The sequence below is a fragment of the Sander lucioperca genome, chromosome 2 (assembly GCF_008315115.2).
Source record: "Sander lucioperca isolate FBNREF2018 chromosome 2, SLUC_FBN_1.2, whole genome shotgun sequence".
Lineage (NCBI taxonomy): Eukaryota > Metazoa > Chordata > Actinopteri > Perciformes > Percidae > Sander > Sander lucioperca.
This window is the reverse complement of record NC_050174.1, coordinates 2,573,079-2,593,526: the sequence shown is the minus strand read 5'-3', so window position 1 is coordinate 2,593,526 and position 20,448 is coordinate 2,573,079. Positions and strand designations below refer to the sequence as shown.

The following is a 20,448-nucleotide window of genomic DNA, read 5'->3' as shown; positions in this document are numbered from 1 at the left end:
AAATGAACGAAAAAGTACACGGGCCCAATTACAGTTCACTGTTGTTGCATGAAATGTTGTTTGTGTTTAGCTTACATCAGTTTCTGTCATCTAATGTGAAACAAGAGGATATCAGCTTTACTACCGTCTTGGTCCGTTCGAGCGTATGGGGAGACGACGTAGGTAAAAAAAAAAAAAAAAAAAAAAAGACTGACTTGGATGTGGGCGGGGCTTGATGTCAAGCCCCGCCTTCCCGCAGACTGCAGCGAGATGCTCCTCGTCTTTTTCAGCATAAATACCTAACTCAAACTCCAACTTATATTTATTAAGTGGAAACTTCATTTAGACAGTTCACGTATTGCTACAGCAGGGGGCAGTATGCGCTCCACAGGTTGGTTTGTGATCCGCCAGAGAGCAAGAAGAAGAAGAAAACGTAAACAGTGCACATGGTGGCTCTTGTAGCATGACAAGTACAAAGTTACTATTTGGTTTACTGCAGTCCCGATGACACCAGAAGGAGAACTTCCGGAGGCAACATGACAACACTGAGGAGGATTCATTCATGGCTGCTCCTCCTGCAGCGACTCCGCACACTCAGCTGTGACCGCCTGCTTCACACACTCAGCACCCCAGAGCTGCGGCTCCCGCACAGTCTAGGGCGTTTGCACTCTCCGCATGCAGGTGGAAGAACACCGATGACTTCAGCAGTGGTCAGCACGAGGAGGAAGATGATGATGATGATGATGATGATGATGATTTCATTGATGACAGCGAGGTGGAGGAGCTGTTCCAGCTGCAGGTTCCTGCAGGCCTCGGAGAGGGTCAGCAGAGTCTCCAGCAGAGTCTCCTGCTTCCCCACTTGATGTCAAGTGGGGAAGCAGGAAACAGCACCTGACAACCGGTAACGTGTGTGTGTCTGTCTGTCTGTCTGTCTGTCTGTGTGGGGGCAGCAAAAACTCCTGTCCTGAGGAGTGTCTCCTCATGGGAATCACAGGACAGTGTCTGACTGTCCCGGGACACTCCTCAGGACACTACTAACAGGACAGGACAGTTTTTGCTGCCACTGCTGCTGGAGAATCACTCACTTTACTGCTTTGTGTGCAGCTGAGCTGATGATGGCTGAGGCTGTGGGGCTTGTGAACACTTTGGACAACTGGAGAGTTGTGGACAAGATCATCATGTCCACCAAAACACCAGAGAAGAAGAGGATATTTGGCAAAGGCAACTTCCAGTCTCTGACAGGTATTATCTCCATGATGTGTCCAGCTGTGCACCTGTGCCGTGAGTGTGTCTTAATACGACTCTGTGCTTCTTTTACCCCTTCAGAGAAAATCGGGCAGACAGCAGGGATCACTGCAGTGTTTGTGAATGTGGAGCGTCTGTCTCCTTTGTCTGAGGTAAGTTTATTTGAAAATCACTCTCGGGCTGGCTGCATACAGGAAGGGTTTACATACTGACGGCCATGTTTTCCTTCACACAGAGGGAGTTTGAGGAGGCCTGGGGGGTTAAAGTCTTTGACAGATACTCAGTGGTGCTCCACATCTTCCGTTGCAACGCCAGGACAAAAGAGGCCAAGTTACAGATATCTCTGGCAGAGATCCCATTGTTAAGGTAACTTTGCCTGCTCAAAATGTCCCATCATTGACATGATGTTTTTCACATCACCCATTGGGATTTTAAAATGTCTTCATCTGATGGTGGCAGATCTCGTCTGAAAAATGAAATGGCAAACTTGGATCAGCAGGGTGGAGGGTCGAGATACATCGGAGGTTCAGGTAACATCCCACAGCGATTAAACAGCAGCATACACATGTATGTATGTATGTATGTATGTATGTGTGTGTGTGTGTGTGTGTGTGTGTGTGTGTGTGTGTGTGTGTGTGTGTGTGTGTGTGTGTGTGTGTGTATGTATGTATGTATGTATGTATGTATGTATGTATGTATGTGTGTGTGTGTGTATGTATGTATGTATGTATGTATGTATTTATGGATGTATGTGTGTATGTATGGATGGATGTTAGGCATTGCTTCAGCTTGGTGATTGGTGCTTACAGGTGAGACACTGATAGAGGTGCAGCAGAGACTGCTGAAGGAGCGGGAGATGAAGATTCGCTCAGCGCTGGAAAAACTGCGGAGAAAGAGGCACCTGCTGCGATCCCAGCGGAAACACAAAGAGTTCCCCATCGTCTCTGTGTTAGGATACACAAACTGTGGTGAGAGACCGGAAACAGTGCTGGAACTCATGTTTTATTGAAACATCACAAAACCAAACATACACCGTAATGTTGCCATATTCACATGCTTTTCCTTTCAACAGTCCTTACTTATGACATGTTCTTCAGCTGCAACAATAATTGCATAATTGCATTTTTGCAGATACAGTACATCTTACAAAACCAATACAGAAATAACTGCCATGAAATCATACTAATAAAAAAAATGACTTGGCCTTGATCATATTAGATTAAAATATAATATGCACTCTACCATAATATTATCATTGCAGTAGCAGAGGCATTACAGACATCCACCTCTTTAACCCTTGTGTTGTCTTCTTTGTGGCAACTTTGTGTTTTTCTGGGTCAAAATTTCAACATTTTGTTGTTATTTTTCTCCACTTTTCTCCACGTTTTTTTCACTTTTTTGGCGTTTTTTTAATTACGTTTTTTTTTTTTTTTTTTTTTTTCTCGCTTTTTCCGATGTTTTGTCACCTTTGGCGATGTTTTTGATGTTTTTTTGGTCACTTTTTTCAGCATTTAAAAAAAAAAAAATGTAGACGATTTTTTTTCCTGCATTTTGTAGCTTTTTCCAACATTTGTCACTTTTTTCAACGTTCTTTTGTCATAGTTCTGATATAGAAAGTTTTTGTAAACGGGTCAAATTTGACCCGAGGACAACAGGAGGGTTAAGAATTTTGGCTTCTGAAGCCATAAGGCATATGTGACTATATTTCCAGTTGGTACAGCTTTGAACATTGTTTTGATAATGCCATGTTTAGCAGTTTGTGAGAATGTTGGCCACACTTTTGTTTTGTTTCTCTCCATCATCTGTCCAGGAAAAACCACCCTGATCAAAGCACTGACTGGCGACAATGGACTTCAACCCAGAAACCAACTGTTTGCCACGCTGGATGTCACCGTCCACGCCGGCCAGTTGCCCAGTCACATGACTGTTCTGTACGTGGACACCATCGGCTTCCTGTCCCAGCTGCCCCACCAGCTCATCGACTCCTTCTCTGCCACGCTGGAAGATATTAAACACTCTGTGTGTACATGTACCTGGTGCTCATGTCAAGGGTGTTTGTGATGAAATGCAGATCCAAAGTTTTCAGTGCGACTGGTTTTAGAAGAGAGTAAGAGCTGTTGACTCTTCTATCCCGCCCTTCCAGGACCTGTTGGTTCATGTCAGAGACATCAGCCATCCAGAGATGGTGAATCAGAAGGTAAACGTATTGAGTGTACTGAAGAACATGCAAATCCCCGACCGGCTGATGAGCTCCATGATAGAAGTCCACAATAAAATTGACCTCATTGACAAGTAAGAGAAAACAAAAATCCACAAACAGATTCAAAGACTTTCAAAGATCTTTTAGAATGCAAAATAAGACCAAGTTTATCCTTAAAGGTCCCATATTGTAAAAAGTGAGGTTTCCATGTCTTTTTAGATAATTAAAGCAGGTCGAGGTACTATGTAAATATTGTGAAAGTATCAAAACGCTAAATTCACAGATGTACACAGCACGTATTCAGAAACTGGGCCTTTAAAACATGCCGTTAGGACTTCCGTACGGTTGTGACGTCACAACTACACTATAGATAGGTAGAAGGTGCCAATGGTGGTGCAGAGACTCAGAGAGTGAAGATGCAGAAGATCTGGGATGGATCCCAAGTCTTTTATTTGATAGCTCCTCACTTAAACAGGAAGATGTTCTGGTCCGTCTTCTTGAAGGCCGTCTCAGAGCGCTTATTCCTGCCCCGAGGAGGGATCTCCGAAAGCTAAAAGCTGTCGCTAACTCCGCTCATACAGCTGACAAATTTCACGTGAAGTCTTATCCCTCTAAAACACATTTCCTCGTTTCCTCTCTCCTCGCATGATTTCCTCGTGTCTCACCCATGCTTCCTCTGTGGGACAGATTAATACGCGAGGAATTGAAGCAAGTGAAGGAACCGTGGATGCAATTTAAGAAAAGTGAGATTCAGCCCAAGACCGCAGATGCGGAAGAGACAAAACGCTGACCAATCAGAGGAGACTGGGCTTTTTGCCATAGTGGGCCATAAAGAGACAGGCGCTAAAACGGAGCGTTTTCAGACAGGTATATTAGACAGACTGTCTGTCTGAGAAAAATAATGTGTTTTTGAACATTAAAGCATGTAAACGTGTTTGAGTAGAAAGCCAAAATACAAGTACTAACCCGAAAATCAGCATAATATGGGACCTTTTTAGGGGATGACCAGCAGATCTCGACAGTAGTTTCCATGATTTGCATCACAGAACCACAAAATGTAACTTACACAACTGAATTTAAGACATAAATTACCATTTTTATCTGTACTCAAAACTATATAAGACATTACATTTAGATGACTAAATTGCAGACGTAATTAATAGTCATCTTTTCCAGGACACACTGCATCCATATGGGTATTATTATGAGTGATATCATTTGTTGACCTTTTTTGTGTGTGCTGTGCGAATTTGGTCGAGCCAGTACTTGGTTAAGTATTTTCTGTCCCTCCTCAGCTATCAGTGTCCAGAGCCCAACACACTGGCCATATCTGCGTTGGAGGAGCGAGGCCTGGGTGAGCTGAGGAAAGCAGTGGAAGCAGAGATTGTAAACTCGACAGAAAAACACATTTTAGACCTCACAGTTGACCTCAGCACTCCTCAGTTAAGGTGAGAGCTGTTTTTCTCACTGTGTTTTTATTTTTTATATTTGAGAATAAGAGAGCATCCGCAGTTAATGCACGTCTTCGTCCACAGTTGGCTGTACAAGGAAGCCACCGTTCAGGACGTGCAGGTGAATGCAGATGAAGGCTCGGCTGTCGTCAAGGTGATCATCAGCGCCGCTGCCTACGGACACTACAAGAAAGTGTTCACAGGCCCGTAGCAAAGTAGAGAATCTTTCTTGCATCCTGCACGACAGCAGCTCCAAGGAAATGACTGCTCCATGTGGACTGCAAACTTCTTTTTAAAGAAAGAAAAAGACTATGTATTGTACAGTATATTTATATATTTGACGATATCATTTTATAAAAGAATGTCGACGCTGTTGTGAAACATTTTTGTTAAAGGAGCTCAGTCTGATACTGTTAGCTGCTGAGGTATTTAACCCAGAGTGACCTGGCTGACGCGCTGCATAATGTTTACATGCTGTGTAGCGTTCAAGAATCGTCAGAAGATGTTGCTTATACCCCGTGTTGTCTTCCCGTCGACCGTGCAACTTTTAGTTTTTCTGGGTCAAAATTTAAACTTGTTTTTCAATGTTTTGGTCGTCTTTTTCAAAACTTTTGTTGCTTTTCCCCCCCGATGTTATTGTCACTTTTTCCGATGTTTTTGTAAAAAAAATTTCTGCGCATTTTGACATTTTTGTGGGTTTTTTCCCCCACGTTTTTGAAGCTTGTCTGGACATTTTTGTCACTTTTTTCATATATATATATATATATATATATATATATATATATATATATATATATATATATATATTTTTTTTGAATGCTATAAAATTTAATAAAACATCGAAATTTAAAGAAAGTAGTGAGCTGATCATTTATTTTACTTGTGAAGAGCATTGTGTGGAACAATCGTTATTTTTCTGAAAATTTGGTTGAAAGAAACCCACTTTTCTGATAAAGAATGTTTTTTAAAATGGGTCAAATTTGACCCGAGGACAACACGAGGGTCATAGCAACAATAACAAAACGTTTATTTGGTTTACCGTACAGCATGAAAATGTCCATTCTTTCAGTTTTCAGCATTAAATCCATAAACAATAAGACAGCATTTTGAACAAAGGTTTTGGCGCAAACGCGCTCCAGCATCACAGCGTTCATCGTCACAGTGCTTTAGCGTCAAAAAACATTTGCCCTTTCGGGGCAAACACCTGTCGACAACAATTTGGAGCTTACCTTTATAACCTTTATACCACAGCAACACCCAATATACAGTACATACAAGAAACAACAGCCAAAGTCTGAACACTTGAAACAACGTATTTGGCTCCTACAATATTGCACATGAGAGCTGTAGATTCGACACGTACAGAATGTTTTTTGGTGAATGTAACACATACAGAAACTCAGATTGTAAAATACAGATTTGGTTCTAAACATTTATTTCAGTTAGAGGTCTTAATGATATGGAAGAGGATTAGGGCCACGTAAAACATGTATTGAGTTCTGAAATTAAAGTCAAAATTCTCGTTTCACGTGACCTTACGCCTCTTCCGTATAACAACGACAAAAGTGCATAGAAATAGAAGTATCGAAATGAGGTATACGGTAGCTCTTTTAGGAAAAGTTCCCGCTTTTGTTTGTTCTAGGTGACGGCATTCTCCCGCAGAAATTTTTTGTTCAGTGCAATGACCAGAGAGCAGAGCGGAAGTGGACCCACAAAGTCTCCTGCGATGATGTTGAGGCTCTTGGGGTCCGACCCAGGCGCCTGCTCCTCCAGCCATTTCCTCAAACACTCCCAGTTACTGAAGGTCAGCGTCCGCAGGGATTGCTTCGGGTTCTCGGTGATGTAATATCTATCAGCTGTCAGGTTCAGGCCAGAGACGAAGAAGCCCTCTGCAAAAACAAGTTACTATGAGTTAATGGAAACACACAATATGCTGTAATGTTACACTGACTACTGGAGCGGCAACTAACAATTATTTTCATCGGTGATTAATCGATTATTTGTTGGTTAGGCTATAAAATGTCTTGCCTGACAAGCCAGACCCACATCCAGATGTTGGGTCTGGGAACCATTGGCAGGGCTCAATCCGAGGGGCAGGATAAAAGGTTGTCTTTCAAATTCCCTCTGCTCGCAATAGGATAGCTCTACAATCAACCAGAGCAACGCTAGTTGATAGATTCAACTTTAAACTCCGAACACATCTTCCTTTTGTAAGAATGACTTCAGTGCCGTTCTTTGTTCTTTTCTCAAAAAAAAGTTTAACTCCAAGTCTTCCAGAGTCACGGCCAAAGCCGATTCCAAAGACTGCTGTTCACCAGCAGCAGCAGCCATCTTCTTTGTTTTCAAGTAGCAGGGAATTCACGCGGAACCGTCGCAACTCTGCCATCATTATGTTAAGCCCACCCACCGACTCTATACACGATGTGATTGGCCTGACTAGAGTTTGGTTTTTCCAGCTCGTAAGCCAACGGAGAGTTTCTAGACGACCCTGGCTGCAAATTACATTTGCTGCTGCTAGGGTGCGTCTAGATTTCTAGGCTATAAAATGTCAGAAAATGGTGAAAAATGTCAATCAGTGTTTCCCAAAGCCCATGAAGACGTCCCTCAAATGTCTTGTTTTGTCCACAACTCAAAGATATTCAGTTTACTGTCAAAGAGGAGAGTAGAAACTAGAACATATTAAATATATATATTTAAGAAGCTAGAATCAGAGAACTCAAACTGATTATCAAAATAGTTGTTTAGAAAAATAAATAGGGGTTTTTAGTCTCTACTGGTCTTAACCCTTGTGTTGTCCTCGGGTCAAATTTTACCTGTTTTCAGAGTTTTTTATATCAGAAATATGGGTTTCTTACAACCACATTGCCCCAAAATAACTAGGATGCATGCATGTGCGTTGTATGGAACCCTTAAAACAACATGGATGCATGGATGTATATGTTGTATTTAATTTCAGAGCATAAACCAGTCTGTGATTCACTCAACATCCTCTGATCTTAGCTATTCTATTAGTCAAAATAATTCATAATTGAAATAAAAAAATGAAATGAAATAAAAACTCAAAAATTAGGTATGATGTCATTTAAATTAAGTTTATTTACCATGAATAAAAAAAGCGTTGAAAAGAGGGACAAAAACGTTTTTAAAAAGCGACAAAACGTCGTAAAATGTTCAAAAAAAGCGCATTTTTCAATTTTGACCCAGAATGACAAGTTCCTGGCCGACGGTGACGACAACACAAGGGTTAAGCTTGCCACTGTACTCCGAGTCAGTGTGAGTGAACCTCACCTGGACGTCCCAGGTCTTTGTTCCAGTCCAGGTAACTGATCACTCCTTGTGCTGCGTGCTGGTTGGCCCACCAGTAAGGGATGGCAGGCCACAGCTCCTGATGTCTCGCTGCACTCTGGGAGTCGTAGGACAGGACGACCTGGTAACCAGATGCCCACAGGCTCCGCAGGGTCAGGACGGATTCCTGTGGCGGGCAGGGGAGCTAGTTTAAGGCAGAGTGTTGTTTTTATACCGTGAATCAGCTGTACGTGGAGAACGCTAACCTTCTGGGGGCAGAGCTTTGAGCCAAACAGCTTCTTCAGGGAGAAAATGAACAACTGATGGAGTTTGTCCTCGAGTCCCTCAAAATGGCTGCAAGCAAGAATAACAATCTCCTTTGGGTGAGAGTCCAGCCAGGTGGCAACAGACGACAGGGTTTCCTGTAAAGGGAGGACATTTATAGAAACATGCTATAAAAGCCCAAAGTGAAACTCTGAGTTGGAAATAACGAATTACAGTAACTCACGTTACTGTAATTAAGTCATTTGTTTTGTATTTTTACTTTTTAAAAGTAGTTTTTAAAATCTGTAATTTTACTTTAACCCTTGTGTGGTGTTCATATTTCTGTTACACAGCCAATGTTCCCGGGTCTGGTGGACCCACCACATTATTAGGCTTTTAAATCAATACAGCCATAACAATTTATGTAAAAATACTTAACAGATGTTTACTTTAGCTCAATTACCAATGATATATACATAATTTATGGTTCATATTTGCCATTTACCCCTGTGAGATCACATTTATGATCATATGATCAGTCATTGCAGTCACTGAAAATAAGTTCTTCATAGAAAATGAGCCACTTACACTGAGTTTATTTTAAATGAGTTACTTTTTCACTTTTACTTTAGAAGATTTTTATACCGGTAACTTAGGTACCGTTAATTTCACTTGTAGAAAAAGTTCATCAAAGTAGCACTGCTACTCTCTGCTCCTCACCACGGGGCTTCTCAGGTGCTGCGAGCAAATCACTCCGCCCAAGTAGCAGAAGTAGCAGTGCTTGGCCTTCTGAAAATATAGTTCCCAGTTATGTATACAGTTAGAAGATGGCTGTGTCTCATGTGAGCTTGTTATTTGTACATGCTGTGACTATACAAATCACAACACGTAAATAGGAAAATGTTGGCGTTATTTTGTCTCTTATTGGGAGCAGTAGGCTAGATGGAGCCGGATACCTCCAGGATCTGTGCTAAGCTAGGGTAGCGGTGGGTGCGTCAGACAGAGTTACAACACACATGGAGATGAGAAGGGTATGTATGGACTCATCTAACTCTGGGGGATACGGTGAAAAAGCTAAGTCTCAATAAGTCGGCGTGTTCCTTTAAGATGATTATACTCACCAGGACGGATAGATGTGTGTATATGACGTGTGTGAAGTACAGGTCGCTGGAGGAGTCGTTGGGTTTGTGTGCAACACGGAGATCGAAGAAGCGAATCCCCATCGAAAGTTGCTCCTCGATGCTTTTGTCCTTGGGAGGAAGTTTTATAAAAACATAAAAAATACTTCTATGATTGTGTCTTACACCACAGCAATACCTTCTGAGTCCCATAGGGGTCCTTCCACCCACTTTGACACAGTCCCCTATCACAACATACATACCTGTGTTGTAGCCCATCTAAAGATGGCAGGTCTGGTAAAGCAGGAGAAAAGTCTGTCCAGGAGCCGGAAAAAGTCTGATTCAGACGGGACCAAGGGGGAGTTTATGTCCAGACAGTAACTCATGGCATCATGGCTCCCTGGACAAACAGGTGTGAATGAAAAAAAAATAAAGCTTTACAAGTTCCTCAACTCTGAAGTGGGAAAGACTGGTTTGGATTACCTAACCACTAGATTCAGATGCAAAACACTCATTCATTAACATCTAAAAGTATTTGTGCTTGTTTAATTAGTGTGTGTGTGTGTGTGTGTGTGTGTGTGTGTGTGTGTGTGTGTATGTGTGTATGTGTGTATGTGTGTGTGTGTGTGTGTGTGTGTGTGTGTGTGTGTGTGTGTGTGTGGTATAGAATAGGCCTGTAGAAGTACATAGAAAGGGATGTGTATGTGTTCTCAGGTCTCAGTGAGACTTCCTGAACAAATAAAGCTTAGCCAACTGAGTAACTAAACCAATACAGGTGATCATACAATAATAACATGGACAAGGCAAAAAAAGTGAAATAAAAATAAAATAATAATAAAAGATTGTATTTTGTTACTACAATGGGAGAATACCAGCAACTATTCACATTTAGGCCCGAAGCAGTGCATTTAGGCTAGATGGCATTTTTGTGTATAGAAATTATTTGTTTTATTAATTGATGATCAGAAAATTGTTGATCCAGGAGTAGTTGCCTGTTCTGCACTGGTAACTTACATTATCACAAGTTAGGGTGAAACCAGCGAGAGAGAAAGTGAGTGTTACATTTACCGGGTATGGCCAGGTTAGTGAGAGGGACGTCCCACAGCTCCGCGGGTAGAGCTGACATCCAGTCCTGGCAGCCGAGATCCATGTCGCACGGTCGGTCACACGCCTGCAGGAGACTCGCTCACTAAAACCAGCTCCGAACTATAGATGCGAAAAACCTGTTAAAGTTAGTCATCATATGCTCGACCCTGTCCTCTTCCTTTATCTAATTCCTTTCGACCGCAGGAGGAGGAGGTCAGGGGGAGGAAGAGGGGGCTGGAACTTGGATTTCCTGATTCTTCTGTGTTGATTGAACGCTACACCGTGTCACAAGTGTAGCACTTAAAGCTATGTTCCGCTGTTTTGGGACACTTCAGAAACCTCAGACCACCACTTGTTTTTTGACGCATATGTGTCTCTAAACACAATACATCAAAGCACCCGCAGCGTCGTTGCTATGACGTTAGAAAAGGGGGCGGAGCAAATATCAAACAGGAAGTTGAGCTGATATAGATACTATATTCTTATATACTGTCTATGGATATATACAATGTCTTTCTTTGTTCCTTTTTGTTTTATTGTTGCCATGAATTCTAAAATGATCATTTATTCATTGGCTGTATAGGTATATTTCTTTTTGCATTGATGATCTGATATTTTCTTTTCTCTCTCCCACCCCACCCCACCCCGTGTCAAATTGTAAATGTAAATTAAACCATAAAGAAAATGTAACAATGATTGAGTTATTTTTGTGTCATGCCAAATATTTGGCCCACTTGGGATTACAAGACACTGTATTTAATCAAAATAAAAACATATCTTCTGGTAACATATTCAAATCTAAAAGCAAAACCTCAGTCATAACACCGTGTACACATATACATAATATAAACATTTTAACATATGTTTATGGGTGAAATATCCCATGGTTGGTTCTCAATCAAAAAGAATCCTCAGTTAACATATGGCTTATTTTCTCCTGTTTTAATGTGATTTTATTTATCTTAGAAAATCAGCAATGGGTTTCATAATGTGCAAAGGAAAGATGACACTTCCTTCAGTTATTGAGACGTTTCATTGTCATTGGACAGCAGACGTCCAATGACAATTACCATATATATAATATAATATAATAATATATATAATAAGACTACCTTTTACACTTCAATTGACCTTTTCTAGCAGATGGTCTCTCACTGGTGCATATTTTTTCCCTAGCGTTTTAAAGGTGAGATTTGTCCTGTATCACATATCCTCCACACAGAATATGAGCTCTTGCCTCCAGACAGTACACAGTCCCTCACAGTCAACTCAACGGTTTAAAAACTCATTTGTTCCTCCCTCTGTCGAACATTTAAACAACGCTACCCTAGGCTGTAGAGATTGTGCAATAGTTTCATGGTGTTTTACTATGGGGTGAGGGAAATATGTGTTATGTGCAATATGTTTTTAGGATGTGTGCAATAATTTATGTGGAATTAATTGTTGTGACTGGTACAGATGGTTCTGTATTATTTGTTCATATGTTGTTGTCTTTTTGTAACAGTCAAGGCATTTATTTATGTGTGCAGCTTTTAAGTCCAAAACTAATTTCCCTAAGGGGAAAATAAAGTATATCGTATCGTGTTCTATTGTGTTTCAAAGGAGCAAATGAGTCATGATGTGATGTGTTGATGTGAAGTTTATTTACGCATCCCTCCATCACATAAGCAAAGACAAGCTTTTGTACATCTAACTCATCAACATATCATTCACGCAGCAGCCACTAAGAAGAAGGAGAAAGAACAACACAGAGTCCCTGATTAAAGGTAGGGCAATAAAAAAACATAACCCTGTACATTCAAAACCACATCTGAGCTCTCTAACTGTAACTGTTTGGGTGTAGTACTGGGGAGACATGGAGGCTGCACAGTGTTACTGGAACAGTGATTGACTTTTCAGTGATTGATTATAATTACTGATTACTTCAATTGATTTTTTCCAAATAAGTGCTGATGAGAGAATTCTTCTGAGAACATAGCCACTGAGAGCTCTTGTTACTCTGTGGGTCAGACCTGGTTTCATTCTTAGTGTGGCTTTACATTATAGATATTTACATTGACCTGTGGGGGAAACAGAAACGGAGCATTTTAAAGTATTAGACAAACAGTATGCCAGAATATGATAGGAAACACTTTGATCAATGGGACAAATTAAACCGTTTGGATTTTTTATGAATACATTTAGTTGGAGTTATTTTCTTTATTTGTTATTATATGTACTTTTCAATCTATGCCAGTAATAAAAAAACATTAAATTTGTCAGTTTACACATCTTTACATTAAACAGAGCCTCTTTGTGGCTGGGTTGGATCAGTGTGTAGAGCAAGCGCACATATACTGAGAGGTTTATGCCTCAACGCAGAGGTCCAGGGTTCGAGTCCAACCTGTGACAAGCTCCTGCATGTCTTCCCCCTTTCTCACCTAGCTGTCCTTTCAAAAATTAAAGGTGGAAAAGCCCAAAAAATAATCTTTAAAAAAACAAACAGAGCCTCTTTATTAAATGAAAGAGACCTTAAAAAATAAACAGTAAAAATGTCAATGAATGGTTAACTTGAATATGATTGGTTGACATTTGAAGACCATTAGTAGGAACATTCCTTACACTGATACACAGCTTTTTCCTGATATCAGACAGAACTGTCAACGTGTTACGCTGTTGACATCGAAGAAAGAATCAGTCAACTCTGTGGACCAAGGCTACCAGCAGAAAACATTGCCTGAATATAAGCATTCCTTTCTTGTTTTTGAAAAGTGACAAGAGGAAATGTTTTGTGGCTTTAACCCTCCTGTTGTCCTCGGGTCAAATTTGAACCATTTTCAAAAAGTTTCTATATCAGAAATTTGGGTTTCTTTCAACCAAATTTTCAAACAAAAGTAACGTGGATGGTTCCATACAACGCTCTTCACAAGTAAAATAAATGATTACTTCACTACTTTTATTGAATTTGGGTGTTTTATTCAATTTGATAGCATTTGAAAAATAACTGATAAAGAATGTTGAAAAAAGTGACAAAAATGTCAAAATTTGGGGAAAAAACAAAACTAAATCGCAGAAAAAAAAAACATCGGAAAAAGTAAAATTCAAAAAACAACTGCCCAAAACGTTGAAAAAAGAAGAAGTTTGAATTTCAAATTTCGACCCATTTGCATGGTCGACGGGAAGACAACACAAGGGTTGAACTCATCTGTATACCAGAGCTTTACATGAATTATTTGCCTGTTTTTCACCTTCAATGGAAAAGGCTTGCACTGAACTGATCCCAGTACTGCAGAGTTTCAGACGGACGATGTAACACAAACTATTGTGAGTGAATGCAAAAGCATTGAAAAGAAACACGTAGCCTACTGCAACACAAAAGCTTTTTTCCCCCACTGTGGCCCTTTACTTTGGACTCCATAGTTTGACATTCCCTACACACTCACTTCTTTTGTGTAAATGAACAAATGCCTTGGTGAGTAGACTGCAGCACAGGCATCTCGGAAGGAAAAATGTTAACACTGATTCGTACATCTGAGCGGTCAGGGAATAAAGTGAGGTGATTTGCTTAAAAATGCTCATGTTTATTGAAAAAGCTCATCTCCACAGGCACAGCGGTGCAGCATTATTTTAAAACAAGGCCGAACCTGTTGGCTCAAGTCAATTATAAGTAAAACAAGGCTGGGTTCATGCAAATAAGATTTCCATGCATTTTGCATAAGTTTCATGTCTCCTCTACATTCTCTATGAATAAATACACATATTGTAGGTGTAGGTTACAGTTTAGCTGTTTCTTAAACTTGCTGCCCACACGTCACAATTAAAAAAAGTTCTTGACCTACATTACATCGTGTCATATGTGTTCACTGAATACATTGTTTGTGCTTACTCATCTAAAATGTCTACGTCAAGGTGAGATTAGTTGTATCATTATTGCTCTGGTCACTATAACATAAAACTGGCCAACTTTGCTGAGCCGTAAAAACTGCTCCAGTACATAGCATAAATAGTGAACTGAATGTAAACAAACTAGTGCAGGAGCTTTAAAGGGTAATTTCGGTATTTTTCAACCTGGACCATATTTGTGTCTAACTGACTAGTCTCGCATCGCCAGACCTTCCTCTACAGCGCTGCTGAGGAGGGTCTGGCTAGTCCACACAGCATTCTGGGATGGGAGAAAAACGTGCTCTGGTTTATTGGCATTCCTTTAAACCAATCACAATCATCTTGGGTGGCTCTAAGCTCCGCACGGAGCCGCTGCAAAATAGCCTCAAGAAGGAACTTGTTTTGGTGGAACGTGTACGTTCAAAGGTAGTTTTAGTCGTGCCACCAAATCTGATTGGACAGATAGTCTAGCTAGCTGTCTGGATTTACCCTGCAGAGATCTGAGGAGCAGTTAACCATAGTCCTCAGAAATCCACCAACACAAAGGAAGCCCAAGGCAACGGACATCCGGCCTAAATGAGTGAAATCCGGTGGAATTTCCATCGGCAACGAAGCAATCCCGGAAGTGGATATAGACTACTAACTGACTAATGTGAACAAAAATCTTTGAAGTTGGTCCAGTATTGAGCGAGAACGCTGTAACCGGCAGCCACAAACCAGGCTGCAATGTAACCCTATAGGGCAAATGGACAATGTTTCCGTCAGTTTCCGTCGACTAAAGGATTTGGCCACTGAACAAGCTCAGATTATTAAGTTTCTGACAACATTATGAAAAGGATCTCTGCAGAGGTCGACCTTTTTGTTTAACTAGAAACAGCTCCATTAAATTAAGCAATACTTTAAAGCAACACCATGTAACTTTTCCCGCTTCGGTCTCCCTACAGGTTGTCTCATTGGAACTACAGCTGCAGCTAAAAGTTACATTGTGCTGCTTTAAAGCTATAGTGCACAACTATTTTATATTAAAGAACGTCCGTTACATTCAAGCCATTGCCAAATGAGTTGACACAAAGCTAATTAAGACTATCAGCTCCACAAAAGCCTCTGTATTTCTCAGTATGGCTATATTCTCTGACTTTTGCACGCAGAAGCTTGAGTGATACGTTTTACGTCGCTGCTACGCAGCGTTCAGCTTTGAAAACAAAGAGGACATCAAAATTACAAATGCAGCGGTCTCACTTAATACTGGACCACTTTCAAAGATTGTTGTTCCCATCAGTCACTTACACACAAAACATAAGAAAATAGGGTCCAGGTTGAAAAAACTCAAAGTTACCCTTCAAGACTGAAATATACATTTCACTGCCTCCAAATAAGTGAATTTATATTCAAAGGAATAATTCAAGTATTTTTTTTTCTGTCACTCTTAACAAAACAAGCTCATGTGTATTTCATGCTGTGGTTCATTTTTTTTGTAGAATAACTCAAATTGGTGAGAAGTCATGAGGGCCATTTCAGTAGTTTCTCATTCAGTGTAACGACAGTCAGAACAAACTGGCTCTCTGCAATAAAGTCCCCAGCAATGATGTTGAAAGAGCCGACTTTGGAGCCGGGAGTCTGCTCCTTAACCCAGCTGAGCAGTGTCGGATACGTGGACATCACCAAGTCCTTCAGGGACTCTGTCGGGTGTGTGCAGATGTATTTCAGGTCCTCGGTCAGATTCATTCCTGTGACAAAAAAACCTCCTAAAACACAAAATACGCACATTCAATTTTATAAGTGGTGTGGGCCAAATACAGCCTTAATTCAAAAGTAATTAATCATCAATTATATTCTTAGGCTGTGTTTAGATTACCTGGTCTGCCATGTTGTTTCCGGTGTTCAAAGTCTTCGATAAGAGCCTCAGCTTTGCATTTATTGGCCCACCAGTAAGGAATATGTGGCCACAGGTCGCTGTGGCAGCTGGCGATATTGTGTTCATAGGACACCATCACTTGGTAGCCTAAAGCCCACAGGTTTCGAAGAGTTAACACCTGAAATCAGCAGAATATAACAGGCTTTGTTTATTTTCTGTCAAGTATTTTTTTAATGTTATTTAAAACATCACACTGGCATGTTTTCACTGGCATGAAATCCCTGTGTTTTATGATCATCCATCCATCCTGACCTCCTCGCTACGCGGTCCACAGCATTCTCATACAGCAGCAGTCCATGTGGTGCATACAGCAATTAATACGTGGAATACGTACGAATTACAGATTCTGATGTGTTTTTAATAGTTTTTGGACAAGGAAGGAATGAGATATATCAAGATTTGGCTACACAGAAAATACTACTTGTTAGTGGGATCAATTCACTGTTGGTTTGGTTTTTTTCATTCATTGACAATAGGAAACGTGTAGATTATGGCCAGCCTCATTCTTTAAACCTTAATTCAAAGCTGGAGCAGACGTTGTACCGTTTTGGGACAGAGTTTGGAGGTGAATATGTTGCGTATGGTGGTGAGCAGCAGCGTGTGGAGCTCCTGGCTCAGGCCGAGGAAGTGGCTGAAGGAGAGGATGACCACCTCTTTGGGATGAGCATCCAGCCACTCTCGTATCTCCATTAGAACAGTCTGCCAGGAAAAACACAAGTTAGTCTGCTTCTACTGCCAGACTTGATAATGTAATGCACAATTTACAGCCATATTGTACTGTAAAAGCCAAAAGCACACATGGAACTTGTAACATTGCCAGGTTCAGTTATTTGCTAGGGCTGGATTGTTGGTAATTACCACATGACTCCAACATGATGGATAACAACCTGCAAGATCTATTCTGGAAGTTATTTATTTCCTCTTACCACCTGCTGAAACAGTAAGTGAAGACTATTTAAATGCACAGAAATGTCATTGGAACTGTTTGCAGCTCCTGTTGCCACATGAATATTTCCAGAAAATTCAATTCAATTCAATTCAATTCAATTTTATTTATAGTATCAAATCATAACAAGAGTTATCTCGAGACACTTTACAGATAGAGTAGGTCTAGACCACACTCTATAAAGCCCCAACAATTCCAATAGTTCCCCCAAGCGCAAGCATTAGCAGTGGCTATTGCGACAGTGGCGAGGAAAAACTCCCTTTTAGGAAGAAACCTCGGCAGACCCAGACTCTTGGTGGGCGGTGTCTGACGGTTGGGGTTATGACGGTACGGGATGTAGCGTGGCACAGCAGAGCATTGGTGGACGCGGTGGACGCAGCAAGACGTAGACGGGCATTGCAGGGAATCGCAGAGCGTAGCAGGGTGTAGCAGGTCCATAGCCACAGCTGCACCCAAGACCCAGGTCCTGGTGTCGCCCTAATCCGAGGCGATGTTCTGGGCGAAGAAGAAACATAAGGACTCCGGGGAGTAAACTCCCCAGAGCTAGGTGAGTAACAAGCACTTCTGAGACAGGATGTGCATAAAAGGAAACAAAAGAAAAGAGCGTGTCATAAGAAGGAACTTCCTCGGCAGTCTAGAATTATAATAGCATAACTAGGAGAGGCACTATATTATTGATTATACGATAGGTAAATCTGATGACTGTAAAGAGAAGCAGAGAAAAGCAGGGGTGCTGTGTCTGCAGCTATACACCCTACTAAAAGTAGAATACACCCCATTCTACTTTTAGAGACTCTAGGAACCACAAGTAACTCTGCATTCTGGGAGCGTAGTGCTCTAGTGGGACAATAAGGTACTAAGAGGTCCTTAAGATATGAAGGAGCTTGACCATTTAGAGCTTTATAGGTCAGAAGAAGGATTTTAAATTCAATCCTGGATTTTACAGGAAGCCAATGGAGAGAAGCTAATACAGGAGAAATATGATCTCTTTTCTTAGTTCTTGTCAGAACACGCGCTGCAGCATTCTGGATCAACTGGAGAGTCCTAAGGGACTTATTTGAGCATCCTGATAATAAGGAATTACAGTAGTCCAGCCTGGAAGTAACGAATGCATGGACTAGTTTTTCTGCATCGTTTTGAGATAGGATGCTCCTAATTTTAGCAATGTTACGAAGGTGAAAGAAGGCTGTTCTAGAGGTTTGTTTTAGATGGGCGTTAAAGGATAGATCCTGATCAAAAATAACTCCTAGATTTCTGACAGTAGTACTGGAGGCCAGGGCAATACCATCCAGAGTAATTATATCTTCGGCTAATGAGGTTCGTAGGTGTTTCGTTTCGGGCCCAGCACAATAACTTCGGTTTTGTTTGAGTTTAACATCAGGAAATTGTAGGCCATCCATGATTTTATATCTTTAATGCAAGCTTGAAGTTTAGCTAGCTGGCTGGTTTCGTCTGGCTTGATTGACAGATATAATTGGGTGTCATCCGCATAACAGTGAAAGTTAATTGAGTGTTTCCTAATAATATTGCCTAGAGGAAGCATATATAAGGAGAATAGAATTGGTCCAAGCACTGAGCCTTGAGGAACGCCATGGTTAATTTTAGCGTAATTGGAGGGTTTATTGTATGTATGAGTTACAGTGCATGTGAGAAAGAAGGGGGCTAAACGTATGACTATGTCACTTAAAAAAGAAGAAATAACACCCACTTCCTCTTTCGAGCATGGAAACGTTGAATTCATAAACAATAAAAAGCCTTCATTGGGCCACTAGTTTATGGTGGCAAATTTTACATAAAAATTATGTGTTCCCACTACAATAACCTTAAAAATGTTTTCAGAGGGATTTCAGAGTGATTAGTTTGGACAGTGAAGACGAGAGGATTTAGTATCTCACTGCAGTAATGTTTGTTTGCTGAGCACGACTGTACTCTTGTCCTTTATGCTTATCTTTATGGTTATTATTGTGGATGCACATGACTTTCACAGGAGCATAAATGTCACCGTGGCAACATCCTGGTTGACATAATGTGTGTGTGTGTGTGTGTGCATGCCATTACTTCACCTCCACAGTGAGCGTGGTGTAAACACCGTGGTAGAAGTACAAATCAGTGGAGCTGTCATTGGGCCTGTGTGCAATTCTCAAGTCACAGTATCTGACCCCACAGTCCAGCTGTTGCTTTATAGTGTACTCCTGCAAGACACAGGGTGCACAATCCGTTACATGAACTCCAGCTTAAAACCTTTTCTTTATTTTATCAACAATGAACAGGGCCACGCGGAATCTGCGGACGCAGAATTCCGCAGAATTTTCTGCAGACTTTTCCAAATTTCGAAAAAATGACATTTAAACTCAGAATGTTAACACATCTCCACCCCAAGCATACATAACAGTCTGCTAAATTCGGCAGATTTTCATTCTGGATCACAGTTGAAAACTGTAAAAGAAATCTGCAGATTCCGTTTGTGTCTGACAATGAGTAATATTGCATGTATTACTGTGATCTATTACCTGGGTTATCGCCCACTTGTACACAAAGGGGCGAATAAGAGGCTTCATGTATTTGTCCAGCTTTTGAAGCATGTCTGGCTGGGTGAGGTCCACAGGGGATCGGTCATTCATATCCAGACAGTAGGTTATTGCATTGTGGCTGCCTAATGGGGAAGAGATAATACACATAATCATCACTAGACATTTGATTGCTTCATGTAATAGCTATGGTGGCCCTGAGAGCTCAAATTACTGCAACTAAGGAAAATACATGCAAATAGACAAAAGACAAGCAAATGAAGAAAACATCTTGGGCATTTGAGAGAAACGAAATGACACATCGCGCATAAACACACAATAAACATACAGTTAATCTACATAGAAACATAATTATCTCACCCAATGCTTCAATGAAAACGAATAAACCTCACACAATGCCGCCCTACCTTTCCTCACAACCCCAGAAGAACAGAAGAAAACCACAACACATCCTCCCCCTCGTATTGCACTTCATTTTGATAATGATTGCACATTTCCCGTTAACTCATGCTGTGGTCAATAACTTCTGTATTGCATAATATCATATCAAATATAACAGCATATATATAT

The 20,448-nt window shown here is 40.9% G+C and overlaps 2 protein-coding genes and 1 pseudogene across 2 annotated transcripts; 1 reads left to right on the top strand and 2 right to left on the bottom strand.

The window, feature by feature from the left end:
* The first annotated feature begins 423 nt into the window (after positions 1-423).
* On the top strand, positions 424-5,244 carry LOC116063472 (annotated as a pseudogene).
* A 445-nt stretch (positions 5,245-5,689) lies between these two features.
* Positions 5,690-10,988, bottom strand: LOC116063473 (PI-PLC X domain-containing protein 1-like). The gene is made up of 6 exons (XM_036008752.1): positions 10,611-10,988; positions 9,806-9,942; positions 9,546-9,674; positions 8,427-8,582; positions 8,164-8,347; positions 5,690-6,764 (listed from the first exon to the last, which is right to left on the bottom strand). Exons 1-6 carry the CDS (start codon positions 10,690-10,692, stop codon positions 6,514-6,516), a joined length of 939 nt encoding a protein of 312 aa, XP_035864645.1. The 5' UTR covers positions 10,693-10,988; the 3' UTR covers positions 5,690-6,513.
* Positions 10,989-15,955: 4,967 nt separating this feature from the next.
* LOC116063443 (PI-PLC X domain-containing protein 1-like) lies at positions 15,956-20,096 on the bottom strand. The gene is made up of 5 exons (XM_036008729.1): positions 19,861-20,096; positions 19,414-19,542; positions 16,947-17,103; positions 16,345-16,524; positions 15,956-16,234 (listed from the first exon to the last, which is right to left on the bottom strand). Exons 1-5 carry the CDS (start codon positions 20,032-20,034, stop codon positions 15,990-15,992), a joined length of 885 nt encoding a protein of 294 aa, XP_035864622.1. The 5' UTR covers positions 20,035-20,096; the 3' UTR covers positions 15,956-15,989.
* Positions 20,097-20,448: the final 352 nt, after the last annotated feature.